Source organism: Dromaius novaehollandiae, chromosome 17 (genome assembly GCF_036370855.1).
Source record: "Dromaius novaehollandiae isolate bDroNov1 chromosome 17, bDroNov1.hap1, whole genome shotgun sequence".
Lineage (NCBI taxonomy): Eukaryota > Metazoa > Chordata > Aves > Casuariiformes > Dromaiidae > Dromaius > Dromaius novaehollandiae.
In genome coordinates, this window is record NC_088114.1 from 12,460,198 (window position 1) to 12,481,186 (window position 20,989).

General features: G+C 39.2%; 2 protein-coding genes across 4 annotated transcripts in view; one reads left to right on the forward strand and one right to left on the reverse strand.

Moving 5' to 3' along the window:
* The window catches only part of RSPH14 (radial spoke head 14 homolog), a 113,709-nt gene that overhangs the window by 68,824 nt on the left and 23,896 nt on the right, over window positions 1-20,989 (forward strand). The window lies entirely within an intron of this gene.
* The window catches only part of GNAZ (G protein subunit alpha z), an 82,717-nt gene that overhangs the window by 55,064 nt on the left and 6,664 nt on the right, over window positions 1-20,989 (reverse strand). For all 3 annotated transcript variants that reach the window (XM_026119173.2, XM_026119174.2, XM_064522226.1), the window contains exon 2: window positions 405-1,683. In XM_026119173.2, coding sequence (XP_025974958.1) covers window positions 405-1,127 — 723 coding nt within the window. In that variant the 5' untranslated portion in view covers window positions 1,128-1,683. The remainder of the gene's footprint in view (window positions 1-404; window positions 1,684-20,989) is intronic.

Sequence of the window (20,989 nt, forward strand, 5' to 3'; positions counted from 1 at the left end):
GCACCAGGATGTCTACTCCTAACCACCCATCCCCCTGCCCAAGTGATGTTTGGAGTTGCACTTAACCAGATAAGCCTGAACATTCAGCAAAAAGCAGAAAAAAAATTTCTACTGTCATGTCATTTGAGGAACTCCATTTCCCAACAATAACATGGAAAGGAAAAAAACAACCCCACACTATCCAGTGGGGAAGACTACACAAAGAAAGGAACTATAGCTTATGGCTCTTTGCTACAGACAAGAGCAGGGGGGAGGAAATGACATTTGGGGCAGACCTCTTTTCACATTTCCCGAGCGCCCAGAAGTGGGGCTGGGTCCTTGGGCATTCCTGCCTTAGGAACAGAGAGACAAACACTGGCGGGGGGAGGAAGGGCGGGTGGGAAAAGAAAGGAAGATGCACTCACTGTTTGGTTATCTTCATATAGCTTCAAGTCATATCCACTCAGCTCCACGCAGAAAATTATTGCTGTAACCCCCTCGAAACAGTGGATCCATTTTTTGCGCTCAGATCTCTGCCCACCCACGTCCACCATTTTGAAAGTCAGCTCTTTGAAGGTAAACTTATTTTCTACAATCCCTGTGGTCATGTCCCGAGAACGCAGAATATCTTCCACCGTAGGGATGTAGTCCAGTGCTGCAATCCTTTCTAGGTCATTTAAGTAGTAGGCAGCATTATCCTCTAGGTGGTACTCATTGGAGCGGCAGAAGCACTCCTGCACCCCCGGGTCTGCCCAGAGCCGTTTCATGACTCCCAGAAGCTCGGGGGTAATCTCGCCTTTGCTCTCAGCTGGGCCTGTCAGGGCAAAAAGCTGCACAGCATCATACGCTCTGTCGGGGTTGTGAAATTCTATCTTAAGGGTGGCTAGAGCCCGAATGATACGTGTGAGGGAGTCAATTGCGTTATAGATAATCAGAGGTTTGTACTCCTTGCAAGCCTCCAGGTTAAAGCCACCACTATGAATGATTTTCATCTGCTTTACAATAGTGCTTTTCCCAGAATTGCTGGTACCCAGGAGAAGGAGCTTAATCTCTCTTCGCTGCCGCTGGCTTTCAGAGCGCAGGTGGCGGTCAATCCTACGGGACCGCCGCGCTGCCTCTTTCTCCTCAGAGCTTTGCCTACATCCCATGGTACAGCAGGCTGTTACAGAAGGGAAAGACTGGAGATTCTCTCAGTTTCTTTGTATCTCTGAAAAAGACCTTCGGTGTCTTTCAGTTCTCGTGCCAGGTACACCTCGTACAGAAGAAAAATCTTTATCCAATACCCGATGGTCCAACAGGCCTGTACCACCTAATTCAGTCCCAGCAGGGGAGCAAAAACATGTAGATATGCAACCACAGAAATAGTCTCTTCAGTAGATCTCATGGCACTCCCCTTTACAGTGCGTAAACAGTGGCACATTCCTGTTAATGAAAGGACACTTCCCTGTCCCACAGTTTGGCTAGATCCGTCAAATATTCTTTTCTGATCTGCATAATTATTTTGCTGCCTTCTGTCCAAAGGTAAGGAGCCACACTTTCACCTTCTCCGCTTTAGCCCTTGTCTTTCAGTTGTATTTTCTGGTTGCTGTGGTGATGCTGCTAGATGAAGCTGAAGATCTTTTCAATGGTGGTGCACTTGTTTTGTTTCTCTTCCCCCACTTCTTCAGCTGATCCAGCTCAGCTCTGTAAATCTGCGCTTTCCACCTGCCAAACAGCGAGAAAAGAAATGAATGAAATGAGACTGTTCTCTTGCTGCACACCACTCCTTCTTCTTCTAGACTTCAGAACCCTTTATTATCCAAAACAGAAAATACAGATGGAAAAATACATAAAGAAAAGCTAAAATCTAATAAACCAGCAAAAACATAGGGACAGCTGAAGCTTGCAAACCTAAGAAAATGTGGTTTCTGAACAACAGTAAATCAAATCTCCTTTTCTTTCCAGCCTTCTGTGTTTTATTATCTAAACCTACATGAAAACAAACAGTGCTGAGCTGTGTCCCAATTACTCCCTCAGCAAGAGCTTATGGCAGTGCTTTTCCTGCACAGTCCTGTTCCGACTGGTTTTCCTGAAGCAGAAAGTGAGACAGGCTCACAACTACTTTTCCCAGTCTATTTATATCAATATCTGGTAGTCAGATACATGTCTTCCTGCATTTTCTTTCATCTTTTCCCGACCATTTTGTTTGCACTGAACATTTAAGTAACTAAATTATGAAGCAAAAGGAGAGGATTAAGTTTGCTTCATGGTTTTTGTGAAAGGGTTTATATAAAGGGATAGTTGCTGATCTCTGCAGGAAACAGCAGCATACCTTTCTTCCCTTTGGAGAACAGTACTGTGGAACATACTACTTGCTTAATGAATAAAGTGATAGAATTGTATAACAAACTTTAGTACACTTCTTTTCATAGCAAAGCTATTGTTATTAAGCCTCCTTTCTTCCACTTTCAATACAGAAATTCTGAGATGCAGTGATGGTGAATGGTGACATGGCAAGTGCTTTAAACAAAACACACAAGAAATGCCATCCGAAGAAAAGGCTAACAACTTTTCAGTTAGGGTAATAATTCTTTCCTAAATTAGGGGTTAAGCATACTAGTTGGAGCTCTACAGAAAGCAACAACAGGAAGCAGTTACCCCTCACCGAGGGAAAGGGCATTACCGTGAACTGATTGGCGATAGCTCACCTCCCATGAAGGGCTTGCTGCTCCCACTAAGCTCTAAGTACAGTGGGAACTAGAAGTCACTACTTATCACAGATTTCACGGCTTCCAGTTCCTCATATGATAGCCACAGTGCGCGTCCATGGTTGCCTGCAGGCCCACTTGGGCACCTAGTCTACCATCTGCTTCACTGTGTCTAAAGGGCCTTCAGTGAGAACTGCAACCAGCTAAGCTATATGCCATTGACATAGCCTCAGAGGTAGACTTAAGAGGAAAAAGTCAAAGCTTACTAAAGGAATATAATTTTCATTACATTTACATAAGACTAAGCTTCCTAATTTCCATTTTCAAACATGCCCTAGATGCATTTGGAAGTTTTTCCTGCATGAACTTACTAGCATTTCAATGTAGACAGGATAAAGCACCGAAACACACACTGAAGGGACCACCACCACATTAGCAGGAGAAGGACAGAACAATCCAAGCTAGATTTTGAATCTCTAAGTTTAGTGAGAAAATAAATTGTACTACAACTACTTGTAACCCCATGTACTTCACTTTCTCTTTCTTCAGCATAGCTGCAGAATAGTTAGCGGGCAAGAGTTATTTCAGCACTAAAAAATAGTCATCTCTACTTAACTATTTGGGAAGGGAATGCTGGATTTAACAATACCTCTTTTTCCTTCTCCCCATATCAAATACATCATAGGGCAAGATTCACTTATATTGATATACAGCAGGATGGGGACCTCATTCCCACTGACCACGCTAGTCTGGTTGAAAAATATGAGCTTGTGTTTACATGACTTCTATTGTAATGTGTGTAACATATATTATTAGTACATATACATTTATTGGTACCTCTTTTCTGAAGTACTGTTTCATTGCTGAGAATGCCAACTCTTGTTTTTTAATCTTGCTAAAAGCCATTATCAGTGACATCCTGCTCCACCCTGCCGGTAGGTGTCACTGTGGCAGGGTTAGTTACAGCAAATAATACTTTTAGCTAATATTTACGCAATTTAAACTGAGATATAGCACCGCAGAAAGACTCAGGGGGATTCACAGACATAGGTGAGGATAATTACATCAGCTGCAGTACTGATGAAGGATTGTATGGTTAAAATAAAGAATAAAGTTCAGCTTTTTAATTTCTTAGTATCTTACATTTATATGAAGAATCATCTTTCTTAGAGCATTCATTCCAGGGTTGGGGGAGGGGGAGAAATAAATGCTATATCTAGGATTTTGTTCCTCAGTCGGGTGGTGAAACCATATGTAATGATCTCAGTGCCTCTGTTTAGCAACAGATATTGCTATTCTTACGCTATTTATATATTAAATCATTGCCACAGTGGGCTATCCTAATCTTAGCTTCTGTCTTCTGCATAGCTTTCTCTCTCAACACATCTAATGTAACTTAGAGATCTCTTCTAATTCATGATGGGCTGACAGGTGGAAATGTAGAGCCTGCGTGGCTGTTTTGGGATCTGGGGTCCCTACCGGTATGCATCTCTGGAGTCCACAGTTATGTAACAGCATCTTGGCACTGTGCAGGTTCTTGCGGGGCAATATAGCACCTTTCAGCACAGGTTCCAATACGTATGTGTGAACGTATCTAGGAATGTTAAGTATGGGCATACAAAAGGACAAACAGTTATGACAATCAAGGTTGATCTCCTAACATCAGAGGAAAGATATTCAAGACTGGACAGAGTCAGATGACAGTTTTACATTTTATTTCCTGAAGTCTCCTCTGATGCTAGCCCAGAACAGCTGAGCTTCCTATCATTCACTCTTTACTGATTCTATATTTATGTTTAAATCCCTTCCCAACTCTAACCCTCCTTATGGAAGACACATAGTTGAACCAGTGTACAAGTGGATAAAACTCATGACTACCAGAATGAGTCAATATAGGTCAGGATTGGTACTGCTGTACAGAGCAGAGCATCATATTGTAATTGCAGCAATAATCTATTCATCTTCTCTGGTTACAAACTTCCACGCTAGAACTCAGACTACAAAAAAGCAGAACATTTGGAAAAACAGTATATGCAGGGTACTGAATAAAAGGTGCTTCAGTGTCCCACTCATTCCTGTCAATCCTTTGGATTCCAGAACACTATGAACATGCACATTTTCAAAACAGCAGCTTGTATTCTGCTCTGAAAATCTCCAGTACAGTATTTCAACTTCACCTCTTCTTGTTGCTGTTTAAATCTGCCTTCTCACTGTCTTTCTTCCCATCTCTGTACTCTAACACCTGCCCGTAAATCCATCCAAAATCCACATGCATGAAACTAATTATACTAGAAGGGGCCTCTTACAGTAACCAATTTCTAAAGTGAACCATGTCAGTCTTACGCCCAGTTGTTTTAAACTAATTATACAGTCAGCACAAAGTGACTGCTTCATGGTGGTTCAGAGTGCTTACCTATCTCCTCAGCCTGGACAGACTGAAGTACATGGGCAGGCTTGTAATCTAAGCATTTCAGGCACCTTAAACTCAGAGGGCTGAGTCCTTTCTTCTAAATGCATTATGTATTGCTATTACCTGGCTTAAAACTTTAAAAATTTTAGAGTCTTAACAGCTGTATTTATCTCACTCCCTTTGCACTTCAGAAGGACACTAACATATTATGAATGCATGAAGAACAGATCAATCAGCAGAAAATTACAATAATAGCATACATATTAATAGAATGGTAATTAATATAACCTTATTCTACTGCATCAAAGATATGGACAGGAAAACTCTCCAACAAACTGAGGAGCTATACTTTCTTCACATAATTAGCTTTTTCCAATGGTCATAGGAGAGGAGAACTAATTGCAGAAGAAGTTATGTTTCTTAATGAGCAACTTTCTGGCCATATAGAAACAACTGTATTCAATATTGGGCCAAATTCTTATTTTATTATACCAAAATTAGAGTTGCTCCATTAGTCATGCTTATTCTGACATGTTCAGAACAGTTTTAAACCAGTTTTGCTTTAAGTTCTCATCCTCAGAGGTTTCATTTTCACATTATTGACCAGACCACTGGTCCAACAAGCCTTTGTGGCATTTTCTACACATCTCAGTGACCAAAGATGAAAAATTTTGCTAGAAGCACATATGCAGCCATCTCTCTTCTCCCCCCCACCATGTTTGCAAGAAGCAAGAGAATACATATTCCTTCCAAAACATCAGTAATTATGATAAATCTGGAGATTTTATGCCCATGTAAAATGAGCAGATCTTTTTTAAACCACAGGCAATTGTTGAGGCCAATAACATATGACAAACAGTTTGGTAGAAAGTCATTTTCAAGGATAACAGTTATTTTTAGACAGCTTGTACATTCTATAGAGTATTTCTTGTGGCTCATTTCTACAACACAGCATTCAGATGAGATCCAGATGCGTCATTCATACCCCACATTGTGTTACATATCAGCTATCCTGCTTGCCATTCATTAATATTTACCACAGAAAAGGATGGAGTAGCACCTCCTTATTGCAGAAAGGACCATAAGTACATAAACACTATGTTTTTGCAGATAAGTTTTACAGTACTGAATTTCCATGTTCCTGGCATCTAGTCATTCCTATTGTATATATTCCTGAGATATCTGGATACCACTGTTTCAAGTAGAAATGCAATGAGGCAATTATATTATTGTTTTGTAAAGTAGAGTAGTAATGATACCATTTATGAATAGTTTACTACAATAAGAAAATTTGATTTAAATAAGTTTTCTCACATACAATGTGAAAAGCACATTCACATCCATCATTACATATGAAAAAAGTAAAAAAATAAAAATAAAGCTACAAGAGGAGCTTATTTAGAACAGAACATGTGAATGTGGCTGATGTGCTCAATACATTAATGAATATGATTTGCTGTTTGTGGGAGACCACATGTTTTAATTTAAGACCCAAAGTGTTTATATCCAGACTGGAGTGTAGAGCAGCTTGGATGACTACATAAACTTGCATACATTCTCAACCTGTACGTGTTGGCTGTCTGATTTCCTTATGACATTTACACACTGTTGTGCAGAAGTGTTCCTGCAAGTTCTGCTGCTGACCCTTCCTCCTCTATATTCAGATTTTGTTTGGGTTTACTGGCACCAAAGTGGCTAGGATAACATGTGTATGTGCTAATCAAGTCCATTCTGAAGTTCAGTTTGTGTTATCACCTTTTTACCATCCAATTCCTACTTTATAAAGCTTTCAGAGTTATTTTTTTCATAAACTATTGTGTAACTACATTTTACTGTACTGGCTACATAAAGATAAAATTTCTCTCGCCAGTTTAACTTTTTCTTGGAACACACTCAGAATATAGGAAAATAAAGCAGTCTGTATTTTCTTCTATTTTTTTAGATCAGATTTCATATTAAAAATGCAAGTATTTAATGGCTATAAGTTTCTAATTAAGTGACTGATTTTTTTTCCTAATAGAAGGCCCTATCACTTCCTTTCACTGTGTACTTTTCTCTAAACTTTGCTTAAAAATCTTAATCTTTGAGTGACCACATTATATCATATATGTGCATCTAAACTAGCATATCTTCCTTCCAGCAATAATTGAAGCTGCTCAGAATGTTACAAAAATGTCTTTCTTTCTTTTTAAAGTCTGAGGATAGATATGGGCTACCTTGTCGTGACTAAAATGGCTAGTTCTTCCCACAAAACATGCCCCAAATCTTACATTAAGAGGGGTCTACTTTCATTATCAAAGAAGTAAGGCCAAAAAGTTCAATTTTGGAGAGGGAAGGACACTCAAGCAAAACTGCACTTGATGCAACACACAAATCTGTTGAAGCCCATTTAACCGAGCAGGCTGCGTGGTACTAGCACACTCTCCTACCTGTACTTTTATAGCCAATAAAACCAGTCATTCTTGTTGCTTCCTATCTAGTACTGCTCACTGCCCCCACCCAGTCACTTCAGTCTCTCCAGCCGATCTGTGTCTTTGCACTAACAGACCCTTAAACCCTCGTCTCAGCAGGTTCCCAAGTAACTGAGGGGAAAACAAGCAAACAAACCCCACCCCGTCAGCTTCCCCAAGGAAAGAGGTACCACGTAGTCTCATGCTGCAGTAACTACTGGCACTTTACCAGGGAAGGCAGAGTTACAGAGTCTGCCCGGAAGGATGTTCCCTCTCCAAAGATTATACTGGGAGGAGCTGGCTCCAAGGCTGAGGCTAGGACCAGTGAACGGAGAGCCGGTGCACGCAGTATGCTGCTAGTGGCAGGAAGGTCACCTGGCACTGTACGCACACCACTATATCCCGTCCCAAATGCAAGTGCTACTGTTAGTCTCATGCTTAGCTTAACCCTCTCACACACTGAGCTTTAGGAGCCAAATCTTACTCAGTTCTCTATGCTAAAGCCATTCCAATAAGCCAGGTTCTGCATATAGTTTTTCCCAGTAGAACATAACTTAAGAGAGTGAAGTGAATTTCAAAGAGTTGGGGCAAAACTTTCCACAGCAATCTTAGATATGGTGGCCAGCAATCTCAGTTACTTGATGCTGTATCCAGTATTACAGAATATATACTACCAGAGAACAACTTACCCAAGTTGCACTTTTCCCAACTTACTGGTTCTGACTGCTTCTTTCTCCATGCTTATCTACACTCAGAATCTGGACTGGTTTAAATGGGATGCTGCACTGAAAATTTAAGAAGTAGCAGAACTGCCAACACTTACCCATGTAGAAGCAAAACAAATATAAGCAAATCTAACAAAAAGCAACAGCACACACCTAAGACTTGCAAGTGGTAAGCTAAACCAATGTAATCAGAGTTTCCAGTGACTGTACATGTCCACAGAGGATTCCAGCAATTTAAATATGGCACTTCAGCAACCCCTCATTTTCACAGGTTTTAATTTCAATCACATCTTGCACTATTAATGGAAAGAGAAAAGACATGGGGGAATATGATGTGCATCAGGAAATCCCCAAGATGGTTTACTGAGGAAGAAAAGAGCTCTACTAGGCAGACACAGCTTTGGGAGGAAACAAGGCTAATAAGGAATGGGAAAGTCATTCAGAAGAGCAACCAGAAAAAGAGGCCCAAGCATTCATGCATATAAATGCAAGGATGAAATAATTTTATTGTGTAATAAGTGGACTCTAATCACCATATAATAAATAGTAAAATAACTTATGTGAAATTGTTATTAAAACAGTGGCCACAGGCATCCTACTAACATTCTTCTTAAACAACCACTTAAATCTGAAAGAAGAATTAAAAGCTTACAAAGAAAAAAGTTACAGAACAAGATTGTATGATTTTCTCTTAATGAAACCTTTCATATGCAGAATTGATTGTCAACCAACTGCAACAAATAGTACTACTATCTCATTTATGTTGCTGTTTTCAGTTGCCTAAAGCCCTGGGAAATCATGTTCATTGAAAATATCTGCATCACGTTTGCCAAACATTTATTTAGAGGTAGGTAAGTTTTCAGTCAAAATGGCTAGGCCATTTCTAAACACAGCACTTGGGGAAAAAAATTAATTGTTTTGTCCACACTGAAAGAAATTGGAAAATTTTTCTTTAAAATTATGCTATGCATCCACACTTTGAGCCAGGACATAAATTCAACAGACAATAAGCTTTATGGTATGGACGTGCCCCTTGCCATTCTCATAAAACAGGAGGTTCAACTTAGAGACTTCAAAATTTTAATTTTAGCTAAAGTAGAGAACGATTCAATTTCAGTAAAGGACTTGACAGGTAACAGTAATTGGACTGGCATTTTCTAGCTAAGGCAAGGAAAGAAGAAATGGGAAAGAAAAGATTTTATACTAAGGAAATTCTACAATCTACATCCACTAGAACACCCTTCTCTCCAAAGAGGGCATAGCAAAGGAAGCTGTTGTCTTTTGTAGCATATTTGTTACAGCAGTTAAAAAAAAAAAAAAAAAAAGTGTATCCTATTAGTCAGATGACTGAAGAAAGAAGTGATGGTGTCATGATTAGAGCAGCTGAATGTTGGGCTGGACTACTGAGTTCTGCCCCTCTTTGTCATAGTGGTTTTTTGTGATGTTAATTAATTGGCATAAGCCCATCTTTTCAAAGATGATCACTGCCTGTGGTTTTCATTTCTTAGACACCCAATCTGAGACCCTATCTGTGACCAGAAAAAATACCAAGTTATATATATAATTGGCATCAATGGTAGCTATGTTTTACATATTCAAATACTATGTGATGCTCTGTAGCCTTACAAAGAAAAAATCCACATGATCTTGCTTGATGTCTATCTAAAAATGAGGCCTCATCTCCCTTCTACCTCCCAAGGTATTGAAAATATGAATTAATGTTTGTGTAATATGTATCATAATGAGAATAGCAGCAAAGCCAGTGAAGAAGTTAATATTCACAGCATGGTCTAGCTAAAATACATATTAAGACCAGGACCACACACAGAACAACCAATACTGAATAACAGCAGCTGTTGAATAAGGAAAGGGATTTTTAAAGAAAAGTCAAATCAGGTAATTAAACTGACCTAGAGTGTACACACAAGCAGGTACACGCACACGCTGGGGGATAATCAAGTTTACCAAGGAAGGTATTAGGACAGTGATACAATTTAATTCAGAAACCATACCTTCAGGGCAAAGGATGAGAGGAAGGGCATTGACCAAAACTAGTGCTGCGATGTGAGCTCCCCATTATCACTAGCACTGACTGTGACCAGACCAGTTGGCAACTGCTTCCAACATACTTTCCAGAAAGATGGTTGGCAAACCATTAGGTTCTTCTCTGCTGATTCTCACTGTGTTTTTTATAGAAATACTCAGATCTGTGGATTAAACCTAGGCTCGGCTATCAGAATTGCCACCTGGGGATACATAGTAGAAGGAAGTTTTACAAGGAAATACTGGAAAACACAGATAAAATGACTTGCTGCTATTACTTGTAGTCATAGACCTATCTGTATTTAATCTAGACATAACTGATAGGTTTTCTGCAGTGAGATATTGTAATCAATTATACATCCCATAGGGTTAAACATCACACCTTCCCCTATGGTATGGGAAACATCCAACATACTTCAGGCAGTATCAAAATGCAAGTTATGGTAGTCAGTGGTATCCACTAGCTAAAATATATCATCCAGTCAAAATTTAGTGTGCAGATTTGATCCAAGATTTAGGGAAACATAAGAACTTCTCAAAACAAAGTATTCCTTATAAATCAAGTATTCAACCCCTGTTTTTGTAAAGCTAAGTTGTGCTTTTTAGTTAACAGGGCTGAAGTTTGTACTAGCTCATCTAAGATCAAGACCACATTAGAATACAAGAACCTATTAGCTACTGTGCTTTTAACTACACACACTCTGCTTAATTCAGGAAGCGCAAAACATTGAACCTCTACAGCACCAGTACAAAAACACAATCACCACTTCATAGGCATTTAAATCATGACCCGTTTTAGCAACTCTAGACAACCACAAACTGACATGAAACAGTGAGGGAAGGGGGGGGAAGAAAAAAAAAAAAGCCAACACAACCAGTACATAATACCAACAGCTTCTTGAACAGAAGAAGAAAACCCAGAATTCTATTCTGAGTTGTGTTGAGGAAAACCTAGAGTAGTGTCAGGGACTGCATGTGGAGTTGTTTGTGCTTCATAGCAATTTAACCAAGACCAGAGTTGCCTTCAGCTGTCATTTTAGAACTGACCTTTAGACTTCCATAAGAATGAAATGTTGCAAGAATATTACCATGGATCTGTAACAAGTGTGCAGAAAAGCCTGGCTGCTAGACAAAGGAGAAGAGAAGTGACACATAGCAGCTGCTTTAGGGATGTACAAACATCAAATTAATTTAAAAAATTGGAACAAAGCAACAAACAAATGCAGTGCCCAGGCAGTGCCAGCATCAGTGCTTTGGAAGCACCTCAGGTGATGACAGTAGCGTAGGTTATGGGTTCATCAGGGTTGCTTTTTAGTATTTATCATGCATTACCATAGTTCTTAGGTGAGCTGTTCGTGAACTAAGACTCAGGTACCAAGTCTCCAATATAACCACAAAAAGAAAAGGATTGCTGGTCCAGGGATCTTGCAGAACTTAAAGAGGTGACTCCACTACATAAAAAAAATCTAGTACACATTAAGTTTGATCATGAATAGAGTGGCAAATCTGCTATTGCTCACCCAACCTTATTACACACAATACCTTATGAAAACATAAGGAAACTTTGGTAGTTATCACAGCAAAAGCAAGTTTAAAAGAGAGATCTGAAACAGGGTAACAACGTAGCCTTGTAAAAGGATGTTTCTGTCATGGTGCATGAAAGGCCATGTGCAAAAGCACGCTTGTTTTAGACTGTTCCAATGACATACGAGCTAATCATAGATCAAAATCAGAATCTCAGTAGTAAGAATGTGAGAGACTGGGTACAGATAATAGTGTCCTGAAGACAAGAAGTTTGTCTAATGTGATAGGGAAAGGCAGCCAGTGAAGATTCAAAGACAGCAGCTATAGTCCAATCAACAGGCAAGGAAGAGGTGCCTCAGTAAGCAGGACCATAGAAACACCACAAGTTTTATCTGTGATGGTGGATAAGACAGTATCTTTTAGACACTATACAGAAACAAATCCTCACAATTCGGCTTGAATATTAAGAGAAAGAACCAGAGGAGCGGCAAAGATTAAGACAAAGAATGAGAAAAAGACACAAAAGCTGGGATAAGACTTCTAGGATAAATTGAGAGGGTATATGAAGACAGGAGCCAGTAAACTTCTGTATCCATAAAAAAAACAGGAGAGGGGTAGAGACAGAAGAAGGAAAGGCAAGCTGAGAAGTGAGTATGGGCACATCATACTATGTCATGTTGGAAGAAATCAAAAAAAGCTGTGCAGAGAGGACATACAGCTGGAAGGAAAGGGTTGCGAAGTCATTCAGAAGCTGCAAAAATAGGCTTGCACGTATGGAATTCAGTGACTCAGGGGCGGGGGGGGGGGGGAGGGAAATAAATCCATGGTGGAAGAAGTCAGCTGGTTCATCAGATTTCTGCCAAAATGGTTTTGTTGGAGAAAAGCCATTCTTGCAAGCAAATCAGGATTGGCAGTTGGCAAGATGGACCTTACAATGAAAGAAAGAGCAAAAAGCTTTGGAAGGAGGAAAGCAAAACACAAAAAACAATTTCAGTAGTGATCAACACTGAAGTCACAGAAAGACTAAGTGAGTGTGAGAGCATGGCAGGGATGAATTGGCAACACGATAGTTAAAGCTGGGAACTAAGCAACAGAAAACAAGTAATGTTTCACAGAGACCAAATCAAGGAAACCTTGGTGAATGGAAGAACAGAAAAATAGACATAGATTGGATGAATAGAGTATGCGAGAGCAGCAGGTTATCAATATGAACTGAAGTCATAGAAAAGGAGCATAGGAGACTTATGTGAAGAGAGAAGAATGACATAAAAGGAGTTCAGAGACAGTTCATAGAAAGGATGATAGGAGAGAGCATCCTGATAGAGACAGAACATCACAGAGCTGGTCAAAATGGAAAGGAGCTGGAGAGGAAAGCAGGACTGTGAAAGAATAAAGCCAATAATCCTTATGATGGTCTACCCTAGGGAAGGGCATAAAGAAAACTCTGCAAACCTCATGAGGCCTCACAGCAAGACATAGAAGTGGATAAAAATGGTGTTTGTAACACAGTAAGAGAAAGAAGGAAGAAAATGCCTAGAAGGGGGTGAATATCACCTTAGGAGAGGCAGGGCTATTATCAGTGATGAATTTGGTAGGTAAGGTAAAGAGATTTCCACCCTTGGGCCACATATAAGATTAATCATACAAATAGTCAGAAGGGAACTGTGGATTTCCTAGGTTCCATCTTAGCAACTCAAGTTAAACATGATTTTATCCACAGAAGGGGAGATGAGGAGTGGAAGATCAATTAGACCACGGCCCAGAGAAGGAAAAAAAAAAAAAAAAAAAAAACCCCACCACACACACCCCCAAGAGGCTAAATGAAATCCACAGTGCTCTCTGAAGTGTGACTCATGGGAGAGGACGTACATGCTACCAAGCACAGATTACAGCTGCAGCCTACGCCTGGTCTCATTCTGCTTCTCTTTTGAAATTCAGAAGCTTTGACAGCCTTACAATCCTGCTGCATGCAAGAGCTTCAGCAGGTGCATTTCAGACAGCTGAGCCATTACCACAGTTGCGCGCTCTCTCTCTCGACAAAAGAATTTTTTTCCCCAAACTGAATTTGAAGGAAGTTGTCCATGTTCCATTTTTGATACGAAATTACTTTGAGTCCAGTCCAAAGAGACAGATATCCACCACAAAAGCCAGCTCTACAACCAGAAACATTTAACAAACAAGTGTGGTATTCTACAATAGCTAATCAGTTCCTGGTTTCAAGAACTAAACTAGCATTTTCTGTATTATGTTTTGCTTTGACTTCAAAAATGCATTAGCCCAGTTGCAGCTAGCTTAGGTAACTGCATACAGCACTACTTTGCACAGGGTAGATGCGTTGTTTGGTGCCTCTAACAGAATTTAAGCAAACTTTAGTTGTCTGAGTGAAGAACTGTGATTCTATCTTCTCGTCCTCCCTGGGAACCTAGTAGCTCCTTAACCCTGGAAAGCCTATTTAGAGGCTTTTATCTTGTTAGTCTGAAAATTCTTAAGTAAAGGACTATTCCATGACATGCTTTCCCCCAAACCATCATTGTTTAAGCCTAACTCCTTTCTAAACTGCACAGGGAACCAAAGTGGGACCTTCAGTTCCCTGGCAGACTCATTTCTCTATGCTTGCACAAAGTACGCCTCTCTCACCAATGATGCAGGATGTGGTGGTGTGTTTAGGCTAGGGAGAGCAACCTTCATCCTTTCTGCTGAAACTGGGTCAGTGTGCAAGAAGGAATGCAAGAGATGCGGGGCCAGAAAGAGTAAACATGAGTCTGCAGCTTGACAGATTAATCAATAGCTAGACAGGCATAACAGAAATATATTAACTTCAGCTCATTTTGTGCATGAATTAGTACTACAAATGAGTTTAGTCTTTGATGATAAACGATCCTGTTCTGGCTTAAATTCAGTTCCAATTTTTGACTATCAGTAGACCCTCTCTCTCTCTTGCAAATTAGGTATGCCTTGCTAGGATATTTTGCTGAAGGAAGTCTCTACATATTTTTTCCCTGCACAAGACTTCACCAGAACTAAAGCTTTCACATCCTTTGGATTATGTGAATCAAGGAACAAGAGATTCCTCAGCTATCTAGAAATAATCTTCCCTCTCTCCTCCACAGTTTTCCAAACTTTGTTTTTGTACTTAAGATCAGAGATTGATAATTTGCTAATACAATTATCTTTTATTCAATTTAAAAGTGACTTTATGGGCTCTCAATATAGGAGCTGTCCATTGGTCTTGCTAACAAATTAAGTCTTTAGTAACTAACTGGAATCAGAAAAAGCTTGAAAGGGCCCACATTTTTCATAACAAGCCTGAAAGCTCTAATATTATATCCAGTAAATTGTTTTCTAGAATTCCAGTCTTGTGCTACAAAGCTTTATTGTTTTTTCATAAGAAAAATTAAGCTGAATATTTGCAGTTACTTTCACTAGATTTTTAATCATTTGCTATACCATGCCATGTCACACACTGCACTCGAAAAGTGGTTAAGTCATTCAAAAGGTAAAAATGCAGTCAACATCCGCATGAGTAGCACTCCACACATGGGAGCTGAAAGACTATTGCCATGAGTCTCCACCTTTCTCAGTAATCACCTTTCCTTTGAAGTTCTGTACAAACACACACAAACTAAGTTCTTTCACTCACTGTGAAGTGCAAAGGCCTTGGCATCATGATGCATCAGCTTCTTTAGCTGCCATGCTCCCTCCACCAACATACCTCAGAAAGACAAAACAAGAAAAACCCCAAATTGCTACTACCATAAAAAGCCCTAGTGTTCTTTTCAAGGCTTGACAGCTACTGGGATTTCCCTTTAGTCTGTCCTGCGTCTCTGCTTTCTAATTCCCTCTCCCTGAATGACCATCCCTTCCTTACATGCCAGCCACAGTTACTGACACACCTGCCACAATGAGCCAGAGTCTCAGCTGCTCTGTGCTGACTCTGGCAGCTCCCAACCAGCGGGATTAGGAAGAGCCCTGCCAGCTTCTCACATTAAACATACTTAGAACGCTAGAGGACACTGGAGCAGTTAAGTTTGTTTCATTCAACTTTAAGAATTCCTTTTATAAGCAAATTGGATGCTGATAAAGTGAGAGAAGGTGCTGGTTCAACTATCTGAAGAGTCTGAATGTCCAATTTATCCACAGAAAGCAGTTAAAACAGCAGTGCAAGCATCTCTAGTAATACTCCCAGTCTGTTTTCACAGTTCATTGCCTGGAGACAGCTAAGTTTCTTAAATAAAGTCAGTTTTTATTCTTATTCAACCTTGTTTCTCTTCTGAGAAGAAGAAAATTTCTAGCTGGCACTAAATGAGATTGTAACATGAGCTAGAGAAAATCCATTTAAGTAATTCTAAAAAAAATGGCAGCTTACGATAATATAGCATGAAGTAACACTTTTGGATGAGAACATTCGTAGTTCCTCCTCAGCAGAATAAATAACACTGCTGATGGGATGTCATTGTGGTAGCAACCATTCCATTAACGGAAGGCTTTCACTTGACTTCAGTGGGGACTGAAGTGAGCCTGTATCCTGTTTTGAACAGGATGAAAATAAACATAATGGTTTGTATTCCAAAATACTGCAGACAGGATACTTAAGTGCTAGCAGTGCAAACAGTTTTACTGATGAAAATTTAGCATGTAATGCATGATTCACACTCTCCTTGCGTATGCATATCCACACCAAAATAACACATGCGCGTAGACATCTTTAATAATAGTAGACATGAAATTAGATAGTCAAACTTTCAGCTCCCTGTTTCTATGTGATCTCATCATTACTGTGTTATTAGTAGATACTGAAGCATGATCAGTATCATACTGTGTTTTAAAGTTAACTTCTATCTATACGCAAACCTTCTAAGGCTGGCCTCTGCTGGTACTCTGCTGTGCATAAGTGTTTGTTTATAGGTCTAATCTGTATGGTAAGTACAGAAGACAAACTTGACCACACAGATTTTGTTTGAGTTTTACTATTTTAAGTCTGTAAATAGTTATCTTCTCCCCAAACCTGAAACACATGTGCAATAGATGGCTTCTTTTGTTATTAGAGAGAAGACAAAATCCGATCAGATTTTCTCTTGCTGCATCTTTTGTTATTTTTCAGCTGTGCTTTGGTAACTGAAGAGCTATTACCAGTATTGGAATAGGGAAGGTAATTGTAGCTGTGGATTTTGTAACATGTACTGATGATTCACTCAGTGTTCTATAAACACTGTAACTACTCACACTTATTTTTGAGGTAATTACTACTCCTATTCAAATTTGAGTTGTATACAAGCATATCTTAAGCATGGAAATGTTTCCCCCCATTACAAGTTTTTTATCCCCTCTAGTCCTGCTAACCCCCTTGCCATGTGACCACCGTTTCTGCATTTTCGCTAGAACTCGTGACAGCATCTTCACTAGTTACTTATACCTAAAATCTCGTCTGCAAATAATCTGTCCTCCTTCCGTCATACAAGTTCCCCTAAGTTAGGGAGAGAAAAGATTCCCTTCTGTACCACTCCTCAACTAGTATTTTCTTCTCTTCTTTAATTAAATCATCTCACCATTTTGTGATCCTTCACATTTCACTCATTTCATTTAGAATAGGCTCTTGAGTCAAATACTGAGAACTTATAGGTTAACTTATGATGCTACATACATGATCTACTGCTACTGTTAACAGTAATAGAAATTGTGGTCTTGCATTGTTGTTCTGCATGAAACGCTCCTAGCAGCTCAAGTGGGAGTTTCACAAACCAGGTAAATGCACAACTACAGCCATACAGTACAAGCCATAACAGCAGCATTTCAAATGGTTGCCTTTTGTTCTTTTTACTCTTCACTCTCAGTGACGTCTCTTCTCGACTCAAGTAGCTGCAGCGCTATCAACAATTATCTTAAAGCTGAAAGGTGCTAATCTAGCCTTTAGTTTAGATGTTATTCAGCAGTGAATCCTTAGTAAATCACTTCTCATTTCTAGTACTACTGGAAAAAGTTGTTTGTGGTACTACTGTACCATACCACTAAAGTGGCAGACACATCTGAAATTCTACCACTGATAAGAAGCCATAGCTTCCTAACTGTAGTTAGCGTTGTATGTTAGTGTATGCACTTCAGGCATATAAGATAAGTGAAAAAGGAGCTGTTAACTTAGCATTTTATTTCTTTTTACTCATTAAACACCTGCTGCTGATACCTTTGCAAAAACAATTGTGAGAGACAGCCACATACCTGGGGTAAGATATAATATGCATGCTGGAGGTTAAACAGGTAGTCAGAATATATCCATACCTCAGCATAGAGGTCACACGCAAATTCCTAACAGGGCAAAAGATACTGCAGCTAGATGGACTCCAGCTTCCACATTAGCTCTAAAACCACAAAGTAGATTTACCATCTGGGGGCCAATAGCCATGACGTATAGCAGAACAGCAATTCATCTTGAAAACTATATTAAAGAAGTATAAGGACACCTCAGAAACCAGTCAGACAACTCAAGCAGCAAGCAGGATTCATGTCTTCAGTAATCTGTTTTCAGGTACCTCTAGTTAAGTATTACACAAGGTCTTTCCTGATAACTACTTGTAGCCCTCCAGGAGAATTGTGATTAAAAGTGTGTATTTTGGTATAGTTCATTCATAGCATACTTTAAGACTTTTCAATTGAGGTGCCAGAGTTAACATTGTAACTAGGAAGAGATGACAAAGATACCACCTCCTAACACCTTCTGTGACTTCTAAACAGCTGTGCTCCCTTCCCTGCTACATGACTGAAAAATTCCTCACAGGATGCATCTTAGAAGTAACAAGAGAATAACTCATTATCTAACACCAACCCAAAATTCCAGGAAATCCCACAAAGTGAGGCACATAACATTCCTTACCTATCAAGCCTAGGAAGACACCTCATAGAGCATCTTCTCACCTCCACCAAAAACAGACAAATGAAGGAACTAGCTAAATAGCTCACAGCTGCCTGATTTTCTTTTTGGCCCAAACCAGGTTAAAATAATTTGAATTTTGTTTCAATTTCTATCAGCTGGCAGCAATCTTGTTAATACTCCGTGCCACTGAAACACACACCCTCTACACACCCCACTCTCCTCCTACCAAAGTATCTTTGGCATCAGGTACTTCAGGAGGACTACTAAGAGCAACCTGTGTCATCTCTTGGCCCACTGAAAACTTCTCACGTTAGGGAAATGTCCGATAAAAGTTTTGAGTAGTTTTGCTCTTTTAGAGGTACAGGAAGAGTATTTCAATTTCTTTAAGTTTCTCAGGTCTGCTATTAATTAGTGTAAATGAGTGCTCTGTATAAATAAAACTTTGATTGTCCCTCCCTGTCTTTTATGTTGGTATCAGGAGGTAGCTCATTCACAATGGTAAAATTTCTAGAGGGTTTTGTAAAAGTTAAAGGGACAGACAAAATCCTAGAAATGTTGCCCATTGCATCACTTTCTGAAATCCTTTAATCTCTGCCCTCTACCGTTTGTATTCTGTTGACCTCTGTTTGCCATAAGGCCTGTGACCAGTCCTAATACAAGCTGGAGAAATGATTTGTAGTGAAAATATGATTTCATATGAATTTTTTAACTAGATGACTCTGAAAAAAATGCAGCCTTTTAAATCACATAATGGGTGATCATGACAAAGCAGATGCAGGCATCAAGTAAACAATGACATTGATATGCTCTTAATGTAACTCGATCAAATATAAATCTTCTTAACAACTTAGGTAAAGATAGATAATAAAAAACATGTCTAAGATAAACTCTATTTGCATATCATTTCTCATTGCTGGATAAGAACAGTGCTGCTATAGATTGACAGCATTCCATCTGGCCTCCTTTAAAATACTGTTTACAAGCACTTAACTATTTTCTCAAATTGGTTTCTTTATGTAAGCTTTAGATGAGTTCTGTGACCAATTCTTGACTGATAAATCATGAGAATATTAAATACCCAGAATCCAAAATTAAAGTCATATAGATGAGCTCTGATTAATTGCAGATTACCTATTCCAGGCCATATTTGGAGATGTACAACACAAAGATACCAAAATACTGTATTTTGTCAATGCGATAACAATTTCAAAATGCTCTCTGTTAATATTCTCACACATTTTTCACACTAGTTTTTGGGCCTGCATGCATTCTATATGTTGTTTACTCTAACATATATAAACCAAATACAAACATAGACAAAACAAGTTCTAATTGTATTTTAATAAATACTTTTGGAAACAATGTCCATATAAGGTGGGACAGTTTAAATTTTTTTTTTAATTGTCCTCAGAAGACAATGTTATTCAATAATACTTTTAAAGGAAGAGGAAGGACAATATCTCAATTCTTTCATCTCCAATTTATTTTCGATGAGACTAACAAGTCCTGCCATTAGCAGGAGTTCTTACATTCTTTCAGAATTTCAGTCTAATTTGGCATTTCTTGATTCTAACAACCAAACGTTTGTTTCTAGTCAGCTCATGCAGGTAAGGGGTCCATTTTTGCAGAGTACCATACACTTCTATTCAGTTAGCCTTTTCCATTTGATTCCTATGAAAGACTGCTGGGGGAACGCAGAAGCAATTTAGATTATAGACCATGAGAAAGTACTTTATTGTCTTTGTACTCACTTGAATGTCACTTGGCTGAAATTCTCCCAAAATAAGATAATATTGTTAGTAAAATTATTTGAAGAGTTTTGTAAGAAGGAACATGATTCTTGACTGAGAAATTCTCCCGTCCTTTGTTAATTAAGTTCACAGTATAAAGGTACTTCTAGATTTCCGCGCGAGTCTACTGGCCAACTTTCCTTTTAAAGTCTATTTTTACTACAATAGGCATTTCTTTCAGATTGACTCTTACACAACTTATCCTGCCTAAATGATTTCCAGATTTGGATGTTGCAGTATTTTCTACTGGGGGTTCATTGTTTTCCGATGCATCAGAAAACACAAATAGTAGAGCAGTATGAATTAGTCAAAAAATGAAGAGAGTCTCATATACTTCTAGTGCCCTATTCTTATTTTAAGATCTAAGTAGGGGAAAATATTTCTTTCGTGATGCAGCCTTCATTCTAGAGCCAGGTGGGAGTTGTCTGAGCCTCGGCATGACTTAGAACAGGTTCCAGGTATGATCCCAAGAGGCGTTATGGTAGCAGTGGCTATTCCTTGACTGCAGAAATGGGA